This window comes from Ambystoma mexicanum, chromosome 3q, assembly GCF_040938575.1.
Source record: "Ambystoma mexicanum isolate Mex_15411 chromosome 3q, UKY_AmexF1_1, whole genome shotgun sequence".
Lineage (NCBI taxonomy): Eukaryota > Metazoa > Chordata > Amphibia > Caudata > Ambystomatidae > Ambystoma > Ambystoma mexicanum.
In genome coordinates, this window is record NC_090926.1 from 383,619,395 (window position 1) to 383,636,097 (window position 16,703).

Genomic DNA, 16,703 nt, shown 5'->3' on the forward strand with positions numbered 1-16,703 from the left:
AAAGAGTGTTGTAACCAGAGGGCTGCTCAGGTTGATGATCTGGAGGGCCTAGAGGTCCTTGTGATGAGGCCTACAAACCACAGGACGTTGGAAGACAAGTGGACTTGCCCCTACACTGTCATCAGACAAATGGGGAAGTTAATTATTTGGTTGGCATTGATAGCCATATGGATTCCCGGAGGAGTGGCCATTTCAACAACCTTACCTCAGGTGTGAGGAAGGCAAAGCATTGTTCCTGACATCAGAAAAGGAGCATAGCAAAAGTGACCCTCTCCCAGAACGCCTCCAGTGCAGTTCAACAGAAGGATCAATGGACGGAGTCGCACTCCCCTCCCAAAAGGCATACAGACAACAAGAGGGAGGCATGAAGGGATTTTCAGCAACACTTTTCCTATGAGTTCTCCCTGACACCGGTCTTACCCCATGGGACCAACATGGCATGTAAACTACAGATATCATACCTGTAAAACAGCAAAGTTAGCTACAGTCAAAGTTTACATCATTTATGAGATCGCCAAGAATGTTGACCTAGGGGTGATTTGTTTAGCCCTTGCAGAGTCCATCCAGTCCTGTAGCTCTTGTCCTTCGTGGACTCTAGAATTCGTAGTGTTGTCACCAAGGCAGATGCTCACCCGATTCCTCAAGCTGATGAGCTTGTGGACCTGTTAGCACTGGCTACAAGACGATTTGGAAACGGAGGCCAGGAAGTAGAAGGTAACACATTGAGGAGCCGGGGAAGACCACCTGCTGCATGATGTCGGCCTTAGAGGCAGTACATGGTGGATCCCCACGGCCTCGCAACCCCATTCCTTGTCTCTTTGCTTACTCAAATGGTTACCTCCAGAATGAATGCGCAAGGCAATGTTGTCTACAGCTTGTCAGACAAATGAACGAACTGCGATCGTGCCCATGAACCTCCAAAACAGAAAACCAATGTGTGCATACTTGCGAATTGCCACTTAATCAAAAATGTATTGCGGCTATGTCCATGAACAGCTGGCATCAGATAACTAGAGGAGAAATACTGGGAAATTAGCGGACAGTTTTGGAATCGGGCAGTCACCATGAAGAGGGTACCTGATTCCAAGAGGGCATCCCAGGTTCCTATGTACTGAGCCTGCAGAGGCACATCACAATCAGTACCGTTAAAAACTCCTTGGCTACACCAGGGTGGCCTTGGGTAAGTGAGTTTCACTCAAGGGACACGTGGACTTCTGAATAGGTATGGATACACGTTTTACTCTAAACAAACTGATCTTGGTCACCTGCAATAATCTGCTCTGCGCAAGGCCACCATTTTCAAGCCAGCCGTAGCCCCATAAGAAGCTAGTATAGATAAACTGGCAAAACCATACACATTTCTAAATAGTGGGGCAAATGGTCGTATCCATGAGCTGCTGTCCACCTACCCTCTCCTCTATGCCTCACTGTCTGTACATTCAATATAATGGAAATGTCATATGTGTTTACTCAATCCAAGAGACCTACGTTCGAAGGCTTAGTTAATTTAATTTGGCCAAAAATCAAAGCTGTCTGATTTTCCTGCAATTCATGTATCATATGACCTATGAAGCACCCTGGTATGGTTTTGATTATTTTAGAGAACTGCATGGAGTCCTGACAAATGAAATCAACCTTTTACTAAATGTATGTATTATTGATACATGTTTGCAATGCGTGATGATATATGTCAAACACACAATAGTCCTGGCTTATTGTCACTGTTTTTTAAGCTCATTATATATTACTTACCTTTCTTTTTCACTGCATTTGTCCTGCTTTGTATCTGGTCAAGTTTAAAATTGATGAGCTTACATAATAATGGAATGTAAGTGGTCTTGTATAGCGCCTGTCTGCGACTATTGGTGGTGTCGCTGCATTTGGCTCTGTAAAATAAAAGGGGTTGGGGTTCATTAGTGGGACAGTGGAAAAGGCAGATGCAAAACCTGTGGTGTTGATGGGTGCAGGTCAGAATTTCCTGAATTTCAGTCTGCTTTCCATAGGTTTGGCAGAAGAAACTTGGTAGCACGTTATCCATAGGGAAGAGCCCATTATCTGATAGACTACGGTGCTTTGTGTCTGGTTAGCCGCTGATGTGAGAGAGTGTGACAAGGCTAGAAAAGAGAGCTTTCTGGTGGTTCGTCTAGTGTTGATGCACTGTGGCAGCTTCCTGTGTTGAATTTGTGTAGTGTAAGGTGGTAGGAGATGAGGGCGGTCGATTAGTCAGGGGAAGGCAGGAGTAGGCATTCCAAGGCAAAACAACCTGCAACCCTGTGCTCCTACCCTTGCCCATTTTCAGACTGGTCGCGTTTCTGTAGCTCCCAATGCCACCTGCTTGCTCTCTGGCACACTCTCTCACACTCACTCTTGCATGCTCTATTACTCTTGCATGCGTTCTCGCTCTCTGTCACGCGCTCCCTCTTGCTCTTTCTGTCTCAAATAGATTAATTGTACCCAATGAGGAACAAAACCATGAACTGCGTGTTGGCAGATGAGGTAGACGCAGTGTGGAAACGTGGACATTACCAGAAACTGTTAAAGCTTATGGGAGGCAAGAAAGTAGGTAGCTTAAATGGTGAGGACCGCAGTAACCCAGTTCACCTTCCTTAGTATGTTGGCTAGCAGGCTAAGAAATGCCTCCAACCTTACTCTCACATGCACCAGTATTATGCCCTGTGGCCTGCTGGAACGTTTGCCCATCAAGGGCAGGGCAGACATTTGACAGACTAAGAAGGCCCATCCTATTGGGTAGTGAACTACTTCAGCAGAGGGGCTACCTTATGCGAGATGCACCTGCAACATATGTTCCTTCGACAGAATCTTCAGATTGGCCATTCTCGTGCAAAGCTGAGGGCTGAAGGATGTCTAAGGGGCCTGCCTGAATTGGCACAGGGTGGAATCCCTGCTCATTTCACACGGAAATCTACCCTTTAGTCTCCCACATTCCCCAAACTTTGCTCAGAGAGTCAAAAATGAAACCCCTCCCACGCTGCCAACAGCAATATCTCACCAGGTTTTGATGCAGCACCAGGCTTTTGGAATCGGTGATGCTGCAACTATGCCTGCAGGGTATTCTTCACAATGAAACGTGTAATAGAGAAGAAGGAAAGGTGAAGTGTGTATTCCTCAAGAAAAATGTACAGCATCTTGGCCTTAAAGAGCACGGGGAGGTGAGGCGACTTTGTGTTGTCAGTGACACAGGGGTTTTACGGTGGGGGATATTATTGACTTTCTGATAAGGCTGCAATCTCGAATTTTCAGTCTCTCTGGCCCCTTGCTAACTAAGAGTCTCTCAGGGGATTTCGTTATGTGTGCTACCGCTAAATGATTCCATATACCCCTCCAGTATGAGTGGAGACACTGGGATGTAGCATGATAAACATCAGATTATGAGCTATACAGGTGAAATGAGCAAGTCAATTAACAGTGAGACTTTTTCTTTTTCCAAGATCTTGGTTTTGGATGGGAAGCTTCTCCGCACAGAGCCAGCAAATGTGATGGAAACTGTCCAGAAATTTCTTGGCGTGACCAACAGCATCGACTACCACAAGACCTTGGCGTAAGTACACCCTCTATTGCAAGCCTACGATTAAAGGGCACGGACCCATGGAAGTCTAGGAAAAGTTGCTTAAGTCTGATGCTGTATGTGAATCTGACTGGTAGGCCTTTTCATCGTGCAAGGCGCAGTAAAGTTTAAAATGCTTCATGATGGGAACAAAAAAGAGCAGAATGCCTCCCTCCAATGGAAAACAGGGTCTCATGAAGCCAAGCAAAGTTGCAAGAAGCACTCCATTCTTGCGCATTTTCCTCGAGTTTAGTGATTTTCCTCAAGAAAGAGTTTCCTTTAAGTATTTCCAGACTTTCCTAGAGTAAAACAATTATTTGTAAGGTTTAGGGGAGGCTTGTTGTGGGGAAGGGTTAGGGGCAAAGGGTCACGAGTAAGGAGGAAGAGTTATGGGCGAAATGCAAGGGATAAGAGGTGATGGTTTGAGAAAAGGTAGGGGGTGAAGGGCGAGGATTTAAAGACCAGAAGTGAAAGGTTAAGGAGGTGATGGGGTAAACGTTCAAGGGAAATATGTTTGGGGTGTACCGTTAGAGATGAAGGACCAGGGCTGAGTCGTTATGGTTGAAGTAATGAGTAAGAAGGGTGTTAGGGTAGGTAAGAGGATGGTTAAGAGTGAAGGGAAAGAAGTGTTGGAATAAGTATACATATAGGGTGAGGGTTTAGGATGTAGGCGATGGGTTAGAAGCTGGGTGTGAGGGTCGGATGTAAAGTGATAGGGGTGAATGGTTGGGTTGAAGTGGCTGGATATACCGTGGGTGGAGAAAGATTCGAGGACAAAAGGGTGAGGGTTAATGGGCAAGGAATATGGGTATGGGCTTCTGAAAAAATTAAACTGCAAAATGGTGTATGTTAAATGAGTGCAAAGAAAATACTAATATGACATATCTTTAACTGGAAGAAATACACTAAAGGAAAATCGATCGGTAAAAATCCTACTGGAAGCAAGAATACTGGATGAAACCGATTCAAACGTGCACTTCAGAAAAGTGAAATACGGCTGTACCTTTTGGCTTGCTGTACAATTCTAAAACCATACGTGCCAATTGCACGAGTTTTTTTTTTCTTTTTTTTTTTTTGTGCGAGCCTGAAGTACCCATGAAGGACTCTGGGTGACATGGAGCTAGAGGCTGAGACGGGCAGACAGACAGACAGAGAAGCAGAGAGAGACGGACTCAATCACGGGCAGTAGCAGTGCAAGCTTCCCTCACACAAAAAGCAGGTCCAGCACAAGCAGTAGTACTACATGTTTATTTCACATACTGAGCAGGTACCACCAGGCTCAAATTAGCCTATAGGGCAATAGGCCCCTGGCCGAACTAAAACACAAAGTGTGGGCCACTTTTTTGGCCAATGTGGGCCAGTTTGGTGTGTTACTTCACTATGTGGCTAATAGTTTTCACCACTGTTGCTGAGTAAATAAAACATTTTAATGCGCAATTTGCATCACATCTGATAAAAAAAACTCCCCTTTGGGTACTATTCAAACAATATCCCAAAACGAATGAATAGCCATTTACAACTGTAGGCCACTTTTTCATTGGTGCCCTAAACAATTTTATGGGCCAACCAACCCTGGGTACCACGTGGACAGAGGCAATACAAACATCCCTCATTCGCAACATTAGTAGCATCAATGAAAGTTTGACTAACATCCTCTTGCACATCATGTATAGCAAACTCAGCAGAAATGCCATCCTTCTCCACACACTAAACCAATGCAGCATAGGCAGCAGTACAAACTTACTTTGCCTGTGTAGAGGAAGTACTGCACAATCAGAAGCAATGCAGGCCTCAGTCACGCTTTCTAACTTTTGTAAATCTGCTCACCCTAAAGCTGCGCACTCCTAAGAATAACACTCTTTAGTCACAGTGAGCGCCATTTGTGACCGTATTGTTTTAAATACCACTGCCCACAGGATAAAGCAAACCACTGCCAACTGGAAAGAGACCAGATGGAACTCTAGCGCGCATCACACAATGTCAATGGTTTAAGAGCACTACAGCCATCCGGTTTCTAATGCATGTTTTGTTTCATAGGTTTGATCCAAAGAAAGGATTTTGGTGCCAGCTTCTGGATGGTGGAAAGACCAAGTGCTTGGGGAAAAGCAAAGGGAGGAAATACCCAGAAATGGACTCTGATGTAAGGCTACTGCATTGATCACAGCAATAGACTGGCACTACAACTAAATGAAGGTTTACTTTGGTACATGAGGAGGAGCGGCCATGTGTTAGACAGAATTGCATGCAGGACCCTCTGGGACCACCACACACAATTAGGACTACATGTGTAAGCCAAACCAACTTTTGGTATAAGTCTGTTCCACACAGTTTTTGGTAGCGAGCTGAGCAGCCAGGCTTATCTGAAGAGTGAATGTGAGCAGTACGAGAAGTTACACAGAGGGCTTTCAATCACAGTGGTTCAAGTAGACATTTATACTGAAGGTTTCTTGGTAAAACACTTATTAATTTATTACACAGTCATTTCACTAGAAGGAGGCAACTTAATAATATAAATCAATACACTTCAATACAAAACTCAAGATTTTTAGACCGTTTGAGCTCCCCTGAAATAGGAGCCAAATGGCCGTTCAGTTACTTAGAAGTGAGCAAAAAGGCACAAGGTAAGTAGAATAGATCACATATACTTGTTAAACAGTGCAAATAGTTTCAGTTCACCAGAAAAGTTCAATTCAAGTCAATAGGCCTAGGCCAAAGTCAATGGGCTAGTGTTCAGGATAGGAAAGAGCAGTTCTGGTATGAAACGGTAAAGTATTTGCAAAAGTTCCCAGAAGTAGTTTAGGCGAAAAAGAATCATTTGGGGGTCACAAGCTGATAGGCCTGCAAGTTGGGAAAGTTTCACAAACTTTCACCGCGAGAGTGGCATTCTCTCAATCGGGTTGGCACAGTACCTTAGTATGAAGGAACAAAGGCAGCTGAAGTCGTTGGTTCCTGCCAGTTCCTGCAGATCTCACTGTTCCAGAGCCTCAGTCATGGGGACAAGAGGGAGCTGCTCAGGGTCCTCCTGCACTGTACTGGATCGTCGGAAAACGCAAACAAAATGAAGTCAGTTCAGTTCGAGTAGCTGTTCTTGAAGCACACAAGCTGGTGTCCTTCCCCCTGGTTAATCCTAACCAGACTTGAGAATGGTATCCAGGCGGCTTAAGAGTTCATTGGTCCCACCAACTCAAAGGAAGAATTCGTCCTGGAAGGTGCTTCTCTGTCGAGATGAACCTGGCAATTCTGACCTGAAGCAGGCCTTCACTGGGCAAACCAATGGTCCAGGAGTTGCAGCAGCCGTCCTCTTCCAGCTCGTCTTCGGTTCTTTCGTTCCAGCGGTCGACTCTCCTTTCCAGTCCAAGAGACTCACTTTTTAAACAGTTCTCTCCTTTTCATTCCAGCCTAGCTGTCGCTCGCCCAGCAGGGTGGCTGTCCTTGCCGGACAGTCAGCCAGCCAATCACGCCAGAGTGCATTTGGGTCTCCTAGGAGACTAAGCAGAGGGAGTTTCAGGCACCTCCCTTAATTCCTGCCCACCCCAGGCACTCAGACGCCAGAGACGGTCTTCACTCCTGAAGCCTGCCAATGGCATACGAATGAAGGGACCAAACCTGGTTTGGCGCACAGAGACAAACACTACAAGGACCTTTCCAAAAAGAAATGGCGAAAAAAGAAGACCGGGACCTGTTTAAACAAAGTGGTTTAAGGCGCCATCTTGAAAAACATGGCTCCCGTGATTTTTAGCTACCGGTGTTCGCGTTCGGGAAAAATCATGGTAGTTCGTTGTAAAACCACTGCCACCAGCCTTTTTACTAGGAAAGGGTAGCATTTGACTGCTACTTGAGTAGTTAGACACAGGGGATACTATGTAACCCCTCTAGCACTCCATTGTAAAATGGTGTATGCTGGGTCTATAAATTTGGAAAGACTAGTAAAGTCAATTTCACTTTACATTCTCTGGGAAACAGTAGTTTATCCCACAGAAGGTATCTAAACCTTTGGGAAGTCTAAAAGACATCCCTGTGTCACTGTACTGAAGGTGCTGTAAAAAAGATGATCCCTATGGAGTTGTCTTAAAACTCCATAACCAAAAGAAATAAACACAGAAAACAAACAGAATTAAAAAGTGTAGAGTCCCAAAGTTCAGCAAAAGAGCTGGTGGTCTCTAAGGTAGGGAGGAATTAGCACATTTTGAGAATTCTCCCTAACACCGTGACTGTACTCTTGGGAATGGGAAGAGCTTTTGTTAAATGTCATAGAATTTTTTTCTGCCATTGCACCTTAGCTGTGACTTGTAATCCCCTATGCTAGACCACAATTGTGACTCTGCACATCTCTTCCAGTGCACCTCTCGCGTGACCTGCAGTGATCACACTAGTCTAACACTCTTATACACACAACACCACATTATAACTAATCTGTCTCTGCAGTACCTCTTCATTCTCCATTAGCAGGCTACAGAGTGACCTCCACCAGCACATACAAATCCTTCCCTGCACTGCTGTCTAATATTCTAGCAGTAGGCGATGATCAAAGCTATGGCGTTTTGCATCATTCCAAACTTGCAGCCACTCAGGATCCAGAGAGCCGGATAGTAATGTGGCACTGCATTTCCAGTGTTCTTACAATGTATTGATCCTCAAATCGTATTAATGTCCTAACCAATTGTTCAAGCTCCACCTCATTGTTGAAATTATTAGAATGCAAGTCCTTTTAGGAACTTTCTAGAAGATGCTCTTGGACCACTTCTGTGTCCCGAGATTCATATGATACCAAGTATCCCCAGTTAGTGCGTGATTTGTTGTCCTGTTGACTCTTAATTCTCAAATTGCTGAATTACAATAACCAAATACTTCTTTGTTCTTCTTGCTTTACAGTCAAGATCCTTCCTGAGAGACTACTATCACGAGCACAATATTGAGCTCTCAAAGCTTCTGTACAAAATGGGCCAGACTTTGCCGACGTGGCTGAGGGAAGAGCTGCAAAATGCCAGGTAGCTCCTGGTGCTGCAAATAGCATCACAGTTCCTCTCTGGGTCGAAGTGCAGCAAAAGATGCCTTCCAGGATTATTGTGGCTCCGACGACAGAAAACAATACGCTGTGCCAGCTGAAGAGCGTTCCGAGCAATATAGAGCCTAACCACTACACTGGGGACCAACCAGCGGATTGCGTGGTTACCAAAGTGGCTCTGCATGGAGAACCTCTCGTTTTGGTTTGGGGCAGCTTCCATTGGGGGACTCCCGATCTGTTAAACCAGTGGAATGAACTCCTCTCCATAAATATCTCCCTCACCCAAAGTCCAACATCGACTCAGGAATTCACCTGTTTTATAGGTTGCTTCCTGTTTGCAAGGCTATTATTTGAGGTCACACTCTTTAGGCGTGGTGAGTCTTCCGGTGCACAATCCTCACTGTAGTATTAATGCCTTATTAACTGTTGGAGGCCAATACCAGTGGAACAGTGGAGAAGATGAAACCCATAGACTAAATAGAAGAGCATCTTGGAGAGACTTGTATCGAGCCAAGGGATCAAGGGAAGCTTCACCCGTTCCACAATGTGAGCTGCACTTGGAGCCAGTGGAAGAAATCCACTCCATACCAAATGGAGTATTTTTACGAAAGACTTCTTTGCTGGAACCTGAAAAATGGGTAGTGCAGTTTCCATGGGCTGAAAGCAAAGCGTCTTTTTTTTTTAAAAGTATTTTTGTTGACTGTGCAATACGTGTTCACCAATGACTTCGTCCCCCACACTTCAGTTGCCATTGTCAGACAAACATGAGGGTTGAGACACGGGGTCCATGCCTCAAAGAATCGTGCATCAAAAAACATGCTCTCCAGATTCAATAGTAGTTGCCCAACTAGCACCAGGAACCCAATTTAAGCAATATCATCAGTGAAGAACTGTATAACGTTTCATAGAGAGCGAAGGGCAACCCGATTGGCATTGAAGACATCTTTGAAACGGTCCCCACCCACCTCCCACTTGCGATATGTGTTCTCTCCTGTGGTAACGGACTTGTGCAGCTTTGAAGAGCCCGCCAAATATAACACATCCACAACTTCTAACTGCTCCTCTGAAGGATTGGGGGGGGGGCAGGTGGTTTCATGGCACCTCAAGAAATAACCCTACTCTCTGTGCTGCCTCACACTGGACCGACGATATTAAGGGTTGGCCTAGGCACCTCAACCACTAAAATATGGAAAAGGCATATTTAGTATTTAAAAACCTTTTTTTTCAGGTTGTTTTCTACCAGTGGAGTACCAACGTGGAACATCATGTTTCACCCTTGCGCCAAATGTCCGCCCATGGTGACTTACATTAATCTTTTCTTTCATTCTCCGGAGGTTGGTTGTATTGTGATGTTTATTTCCATGTAAATATCAGTTTTGTTTTTAATGCAAGGTTTCTCAGTATTAGCAGATCTCATCCCAGCTCAGGAATGGTGGGGTGTTCAGTAACCACATCTGTAAGGGACGTGGGATAAAGAGGTTGAACATGTTGGGCTGCATTGGTTTTATGGTACAGTGGTCCAGGCAGCAAACCCGTTTTCTTGAAATTGCAGCTGACCTTAACGCAGCTTGGCGATTCCTGGCAACGAGGAGGAGAATGGGTAGAAATAACTTGTTCTCAGTAATTGAACTGTTGGTGTGTGCTGCTGGCAGTGTCACAAACATGTTAAACGAAACTTCGTCTGGCACCTGCTTGTGTTGGCCAAAGGGTAGATAAACGGTTATGTTGGTAGCTAAGGGCACTGGGTGCAGTGCTGCCACTTGCGCTATTGAGTAAATAGGTTTGTTTCCCAGTAGCCAAGTTACTCATCTGTCAGTTGTGCATGCATAGAAGTTAAGGTATGCATATTCTCAAAAAGGATTGCCAATCACACAATGATTCTCCGATGGACAAGAGGGCTATGCACTAAAACCCTATGCAAGGAATGGTTGGGCAAAAGTAGGATAAAATAGTTTGGGGCATAAAATCCCAGTGAGTGAGAGTCAAATATGCAAGTTATACTGGAAATGAGTTCGTGCCTGTGGTGATGTGTTCTTCCCCTCTGCATAGCCTCGTCTCACTCACTATTAGCACAGAAATTAGGATATCGTAGAACGTTCTGAAGATACAAAGCCAAGGGTGGACCTACGTGTACAAGATGCTGACCAAACCTTTTGCACAATACTGTGAACCACCAACATATGTGATATTAAAACTCTTCTTTCTCCTTATGATAGTTAGTGCTCTTTCATTGTGTGCAACTACTAGAAAAGGCACATTTAGAGCATGCATGATGATGGAAGAAGGAGCTGACATCACACCAACAACTGCAAAAGCTCTTGGCGGAAAATGTAGAGGTAGAGAATTAACCAGTTTCTCAAAGTATTTCAAAAGGGAGCTTTTGGTAAATGTCCCCACCTCCTAGGTGTTAACACTCTGCCTGTAGGCGGTCTATATACAGTGGTTTTGGGACTGTACATTGTATCAAATTATAGCCCACAGACTACATCAGGTCTGTAGCTAAAGACGGTAGAAATTGGAACACAATTGGAATAGTTAAATGGTCTTATTTTCAACCATTGACTGGTTAAAGCCTCATCTTCGGGTAATCTGATTCTCCATTTGGTTGTGGGCAGAGGTGGAGAGGGATGAAGAGTGGGAAATTGCATGTGTGATTGTGACCAATGCTCTGTATTGGTTGTGCAGATTGCTGCCAAGATGACTGTATACTGGACAGCAGAGCCATTAGAAGATTTCGTGAAATTCTGGTGCCTCTGACAGGCCTGTACGATTGTAGCCAAGTACATCCTGTGTCAAACCGGTGTGTGCAGCTCTGGCAGAAACAGCATATATGTGTCTCCCAAGGTGGAGGCTCCACACCTCTGTTTTCCTGTGCTCTTTGAAAGATTGGCTGTTCTGTTGAGGGGGTGAGAGGTAGACTGGCTGGGTGTTCACTTACATTTGAGCTCAAACACAATCATGCTTTTAACTCAGCTAGGTCTAAACCTCATAGAACGTGTTGTTCCATGTCAAAACTACTTGTATGAAGGGTCTGTGGGGCAGTGAGGTAAAAGTGGAAGTTCCTGTGGTCCTATCAGAGCATCAGATTTATTGCATCGGTCAATATGCAGCACTTTATGGTTATCAATGCAATGAGCACAGGGAGCACCGATTTCCTCCTCGATTAACTGTTGTTCTACTTCTTGTTTGAGCTCAACCAGATCTGCCAGAGTTTCAGTCGCAATTGATTTTTTAATGCAGCTGGGGTAACTTGTGCTCCAGCTTTCAGTGCAAAAAGAGCCAGTAACTGCGGAGTTGTCAAAAGCCACAAAATATTAATTAAATAAAGAAACCATGATACCGAAACCTCTAAAGTTTACTTTTGGTAAATTGCAAAATGGACTGAGAATAAACATGACCAAGGTACATTAAGTTCAACCCAAAGAGTTGGACACTTGTTGGCTTGCCATACATGATGGTGGTGGGTTCAATGTGCTCTGCACTCATGTAAAGTGCTTATACCCCTTTCAAATCAAAGAAACATATTTTTAGTTTCTGTCCTGCAAAGACTGCATTGGGCTTTCGAAACACTGTAAACCAACGGTAATCGTTGTATCAATTATTTATTTGGCAATGAGTCTTGTCAGAGCATAGTTGAGTGTTTCCACGTTTGGTCAGAGTTGGTCCGTGAACTAGTCTCGGTTAACCCTGGCTCTTTGTGTATAAATGTTGCAGATGTCCTCTATGGTTCTTAATAAGGATACTGTGCTGCCGGGATGTGTAGAGCACACCAATTAACCATGCCATAATAAAGCTTGCCTTCCACTCACAGAATAAGGCAAGACTTTATACTGACCGTCTGCAAGTCTGAGAAACCTCTTATGGCATCATACAGTGGGTATTTGGCTAGGACATGAGTTCCGGACAACTATTATTGCTTTGAATGAGAAAATAAAACAATTCTCTTCCTTTCAGAAGGCGAGCAAAAGGGTGCTCAAACTAAGACGTTTTATGTCCCGGAAACCATTGTATTATTTGATCATCTAACGGAACAGAACACATAAAAAAAGAAATGAAAATAATACTGCTCCAGCTGCTCACATTATTTGAAAAGAACTAGAAGATACCGTAGTTATCCACACCTATCCAAAGGAGAGCTTCAGATGTTACATGGGTAAGCTGACTCCTGACCCCTACTGGATACGAGAGCAACCGCTGCCATGATTTAAAAGTGCCTAGCCTCAGCCATAGCGGGATCCAGCTTTCCATACTACCTTATCCATCCCCATAAGGGTGCTAGTACACCTCGCAACTTCCAGGCCTTACACCCATAGGAGCCACAGTTGAAAGCCAACCTTCGTTTCAGAGTGCCTATAGAACCTAGCGGTTTGTGGAGAAGGGAGTAAGTAGCAGAGAGCTTACTGTTTCATCATCCACTCTAACAGACACTAAGTGTTGCACAGACCTCCAAATCTGACCCTCCCCGAGCCAAAGACATGCTCAAACCCTACTGTAGTTTGCTGGATTTGTCACGGCTGCTTCCCACCACTGGGACATTTTCACCCCGGGCGAAACAATCTCTCGCTTCCATGTGGTTGTCCACACTAAGACGCAGTGGAAATGGGGACTGCGCCGCTTTACAAATACTGTTTAACGTAACATGAGCATGGCTTGAACAGCAACGACAAGCAAAGTGCCTGGTAGGAAATTTGGTGTAGTGTTTAAAAGGGCAGGTATTGTCCCATGTAAGCACAGACACTTTGAACTTGCACTCAGCGAAACATTCGATCACTTCACAGCAGGGCTAATCATCTTTTAACAGGAGATTAGTCGTGTTTTAGCAGCACTGCTAAACTAGCAGGCGAGTATCAGAACATTGCAGCAAGGATGCAACACTTCTAATTGGACAGTTAAAGCGCATCTGATCATGATTGCCAGACTTGTAATAGTTACTGAATAAACACCTTTTTAAATCTGGATGTAAAATGCCCATTATCTTGGTGAAAATAGGAATAGGAAAAAAACACAATTACTCAAGGTCCGTACCTTAGAAAGATGTAATTTAAGAACACCCTATATAGCCTCCATGGTCCAGCACACGCACTATGGTGCACTTAATTGTGGGCAACATGTCAAACCTCTTCTCATTTCTTATTGCTCCAAAGCACACATGCCTTTCTCAGAGATGGGGAGATTTATCAACAGGCGGGTCAACTGGCAGGTATATGGGACTAGGGCACAGTCAGTTGAGTGTTAGCAATGCACACGTGCAACTGAACCTTCAAGAGCCCCGTCATCCTTTGAGGTACCATCGAACCACAGCATCTGTGCTGCTGGTTTCAGTTGTTATTTTATTTTGTTTGTGAGTTTGTTACATTGCAAGTGTTTTGTTTCATAGCCTTTTATCGTTGATCACGTTTTCCTATTTAAATTTTTAACAGAAGTATGACATTCAGTAGCCTCCACATGTGAAGCGCATTGTTCATGCCACGCAGCCATTTGTTCTGCTATACTACTAATGGTTACTTCTGTAGGACTATGGCAGTTGTGCGCAGTGCTCGGTTCATCAGTTCTTGAATTCACCCGCCCATTCCTACCATTCCACCCCCTGACTCTTAGCACCACATCCTTCCAAATGTGCAGCCGGAGCAAGAAAACATTGAATTTTGTGGTTTTGAACATGTTCATACATTTAATTCCTGCTACAGAGTTTTGATAATATATGGAAAATATCCTGAGGAACTGGCTAGAATTTTGTATGTTTCGGTCAAAACAAGGCGTGTGCTTAGCTTTCGGAAAGTGTATGACGTCTCAGGAGTGGGAAGAAACATGTGGAAAATTGAAAATTCTTAAAAATTGTGTATAGAATTCACATTGGACCATGTGTTCTAGGTCCTTTTTAATTCTGTGGAAACGTTTATTCAAATGCTGCCCTTCCAATCTTGAAGAGTAACCCTCTCGTTAGAGTTATGGGTAGGAATGGGGAGTGGGCCGAATGGCCAGTGGAAATGCATGAAATTCAGTAGCATTGGTGTCCACAACCTAATGGAATCTCCTTGTTGTAAAAGTATTTGAAAATAAAGTTTACCTCCATTTGTATAGATTTGCCAGATGTAAAATAAGTACCCAAAGGTACAAGAAGAAAAACCAGGATTGTTTCAACTTTATTTTTAAGTATGCAGCCAACTGTTCAACCCACATGAACCATGTCTTCTCTTGTAGCAAAGGTCGTTTTTTCCTAAATTTCAACACTATATTTATTGCATTGGGGTCATTATGGATTTATGACTTTTTTTTAATTATTCAATTCTCATGTAAATGTGCAGATCTAGCGAGATTCATATTCTAACAGAGAAGCTAAATTAACTGGAATGAGGATAACTTACAAAGCAAACTACAAAGAAACTCAAACCAGGCAAAAACCACTCACTACTCTTGTTGGGTCAGAAATAAAGAAAATGTACAACATTGATTATGTTCTCCGTGTTCTTTTTTCTGGATTTTGTTCATTGTAAGAACTGATGAAGATGCTTAGCAATATGTTCCTTATTTTACAGAACCAACCTTGCATGGTGAAACGTCCAATAGTTTGTTGCGTCTAAGATGAGTGACAACGGTCATCGTGTCAAGTTCCCTCGAGCATTTCTTTTCATAGTGTACGTCATAGTAATCAACTAGCTCATGACTGCATGCTTGTTAACTGTCATAGTGGTTGATGGCATAGATCAATGACAGTGCTCACAAAATAGCTGCAGATACACTCCGTGAGTGGAAATAAAATAATCTTTAAATATAGTGCTTCCTGCTAGCTCATCCCTTTTCTAAGTGCTAGAATATCAGACATTGGATAAAGGTCTGAGTTTCCCTGTCTGGATCTGAAACTGTGTCCTCCTGGCTGGGCACACGTCTTAAAATAGTGCTTAAATTGCAGAGATTTCTTGCCTGCAGCCAACGATATCTGTGATGGGTGTCCAGAAAAAAATACTCGCAACATTTTGTTCTGCCGCCAAGTCTGCAGACATTGATAGTGGACAAAACAATCTTATTTTTACAAAAGCGGTATGCAGACCACCATCTCTGCTTTAATAATAAAAAAGGTTTTAAAAAATGACAAAATAGTTTGATCCCCCGGGCTGTTGAGCGCTATATAAATGTAAATAAATAAATCCCAAGGTTAAGGAAACAGCTGGCAGAAGGCAAGCCCACGCTAAACAACATAATTAAAACGAACGAGAAATCAGAGCCTGCTTGGGGGGAATAACTACAACACCAAAGACAAAGTAACAAACCAATGACGTTTGCAACAGTTTAGCCACTTTCCCCTAAAATAAATGCCCACTATGCTAAATGCATTGAGCTTGACTGCTGCCTGTAACATGGGATATTAACATTCATCAAGGAAGTAAGAACCTCAACCTACTGCGGCTACACCCTGCCAAGCACTCTGACTTCATCACCACCCATTTAACCTACAAAGTCAAACTGATTCACCAGCGCTTAGATGAAAAGCAAGAACAATTGGACAGCTGCTTGTTGACAACAACATTAACGTTCCCTACCTGTCCAACACTTTCAGACTTCTCAACGGGGCGTAATTTACAATACATGTTAGTTTAAGCAACCAATCCAGTTCTCCAGTGGTCCCTTGCCTGCTGGGTATCCCCAAAGTGATACCTCAAGACTTAAACTGCTTTGGTCAAACTCTGCATAAAGAGAGGAGGACCGCATGCCCAGGGGACCTGGAAAAGTACTACCATGTATTTTTAACATGCCTTAACCTGCCATGGTCCTGGAGAGTTTGTCCAATCTACTCAAACACATCAAAACAAACATTCGATTGGATTGTGTCCTCCCACGTATTCCTCATCTTATGATAATTATCTCTCCAGCTTCAGCTGCTTTGGAATTTTTTTCAACAGGTGGCGCTGTGTGCCGTTAAGTCGATGTCCCTCGAGGGCATCCGTCCGACTGTCGACGTCATCATCTGTATAAGTAGCGCATGCAGCACCCGTTGGCTTCAGTTCCTTTTTTCCAAGCTAGCGCTCTGAGAGAATTACGGTGCGCTTCAGTTCTTCTGTGAGCTTCGATAGTTATTTTTGTTTCGAAAATGTCTTACCCGTCAGCTCCATCAACGCCTAACGCTGGCTTCAAGAA

At 43.8% G+C, this 16,703-nt stretch overlaps 1 protein-coding gene across 1 annotated transcript in view; it reads left to right on the forward strand.

The window, feature by feature from the left end:
- Positions 1-15,021, forward strand: part of NDST1 (N-deacetylase and N-sulfotransferase 1) — a 500,062-nt gene extending 485,041 nt beyond the window's left edge. The window contains exons 13-15 of the mRNA XM_069654041.1: positions 3,450-3,559; positions 5,603-5,705; positions 8,438-15,021. Of these exons, the coding sequence (XP_069510142.1) occupies positions 3,450-3,559; positions 5,603-5,705; positions 8,438-8,557 (333 nt within the window). The 3' untranslated portion in view covers positions 8,558-15,021. The remainder of the gene's footprint in view (positions 1-3,449; positions 3,560-5,602; positions 5,706-8,437) is intronic.
- The last annotated feature ends 1,682 nt before the right edge of the window (positions 15,022-16,703 follow it).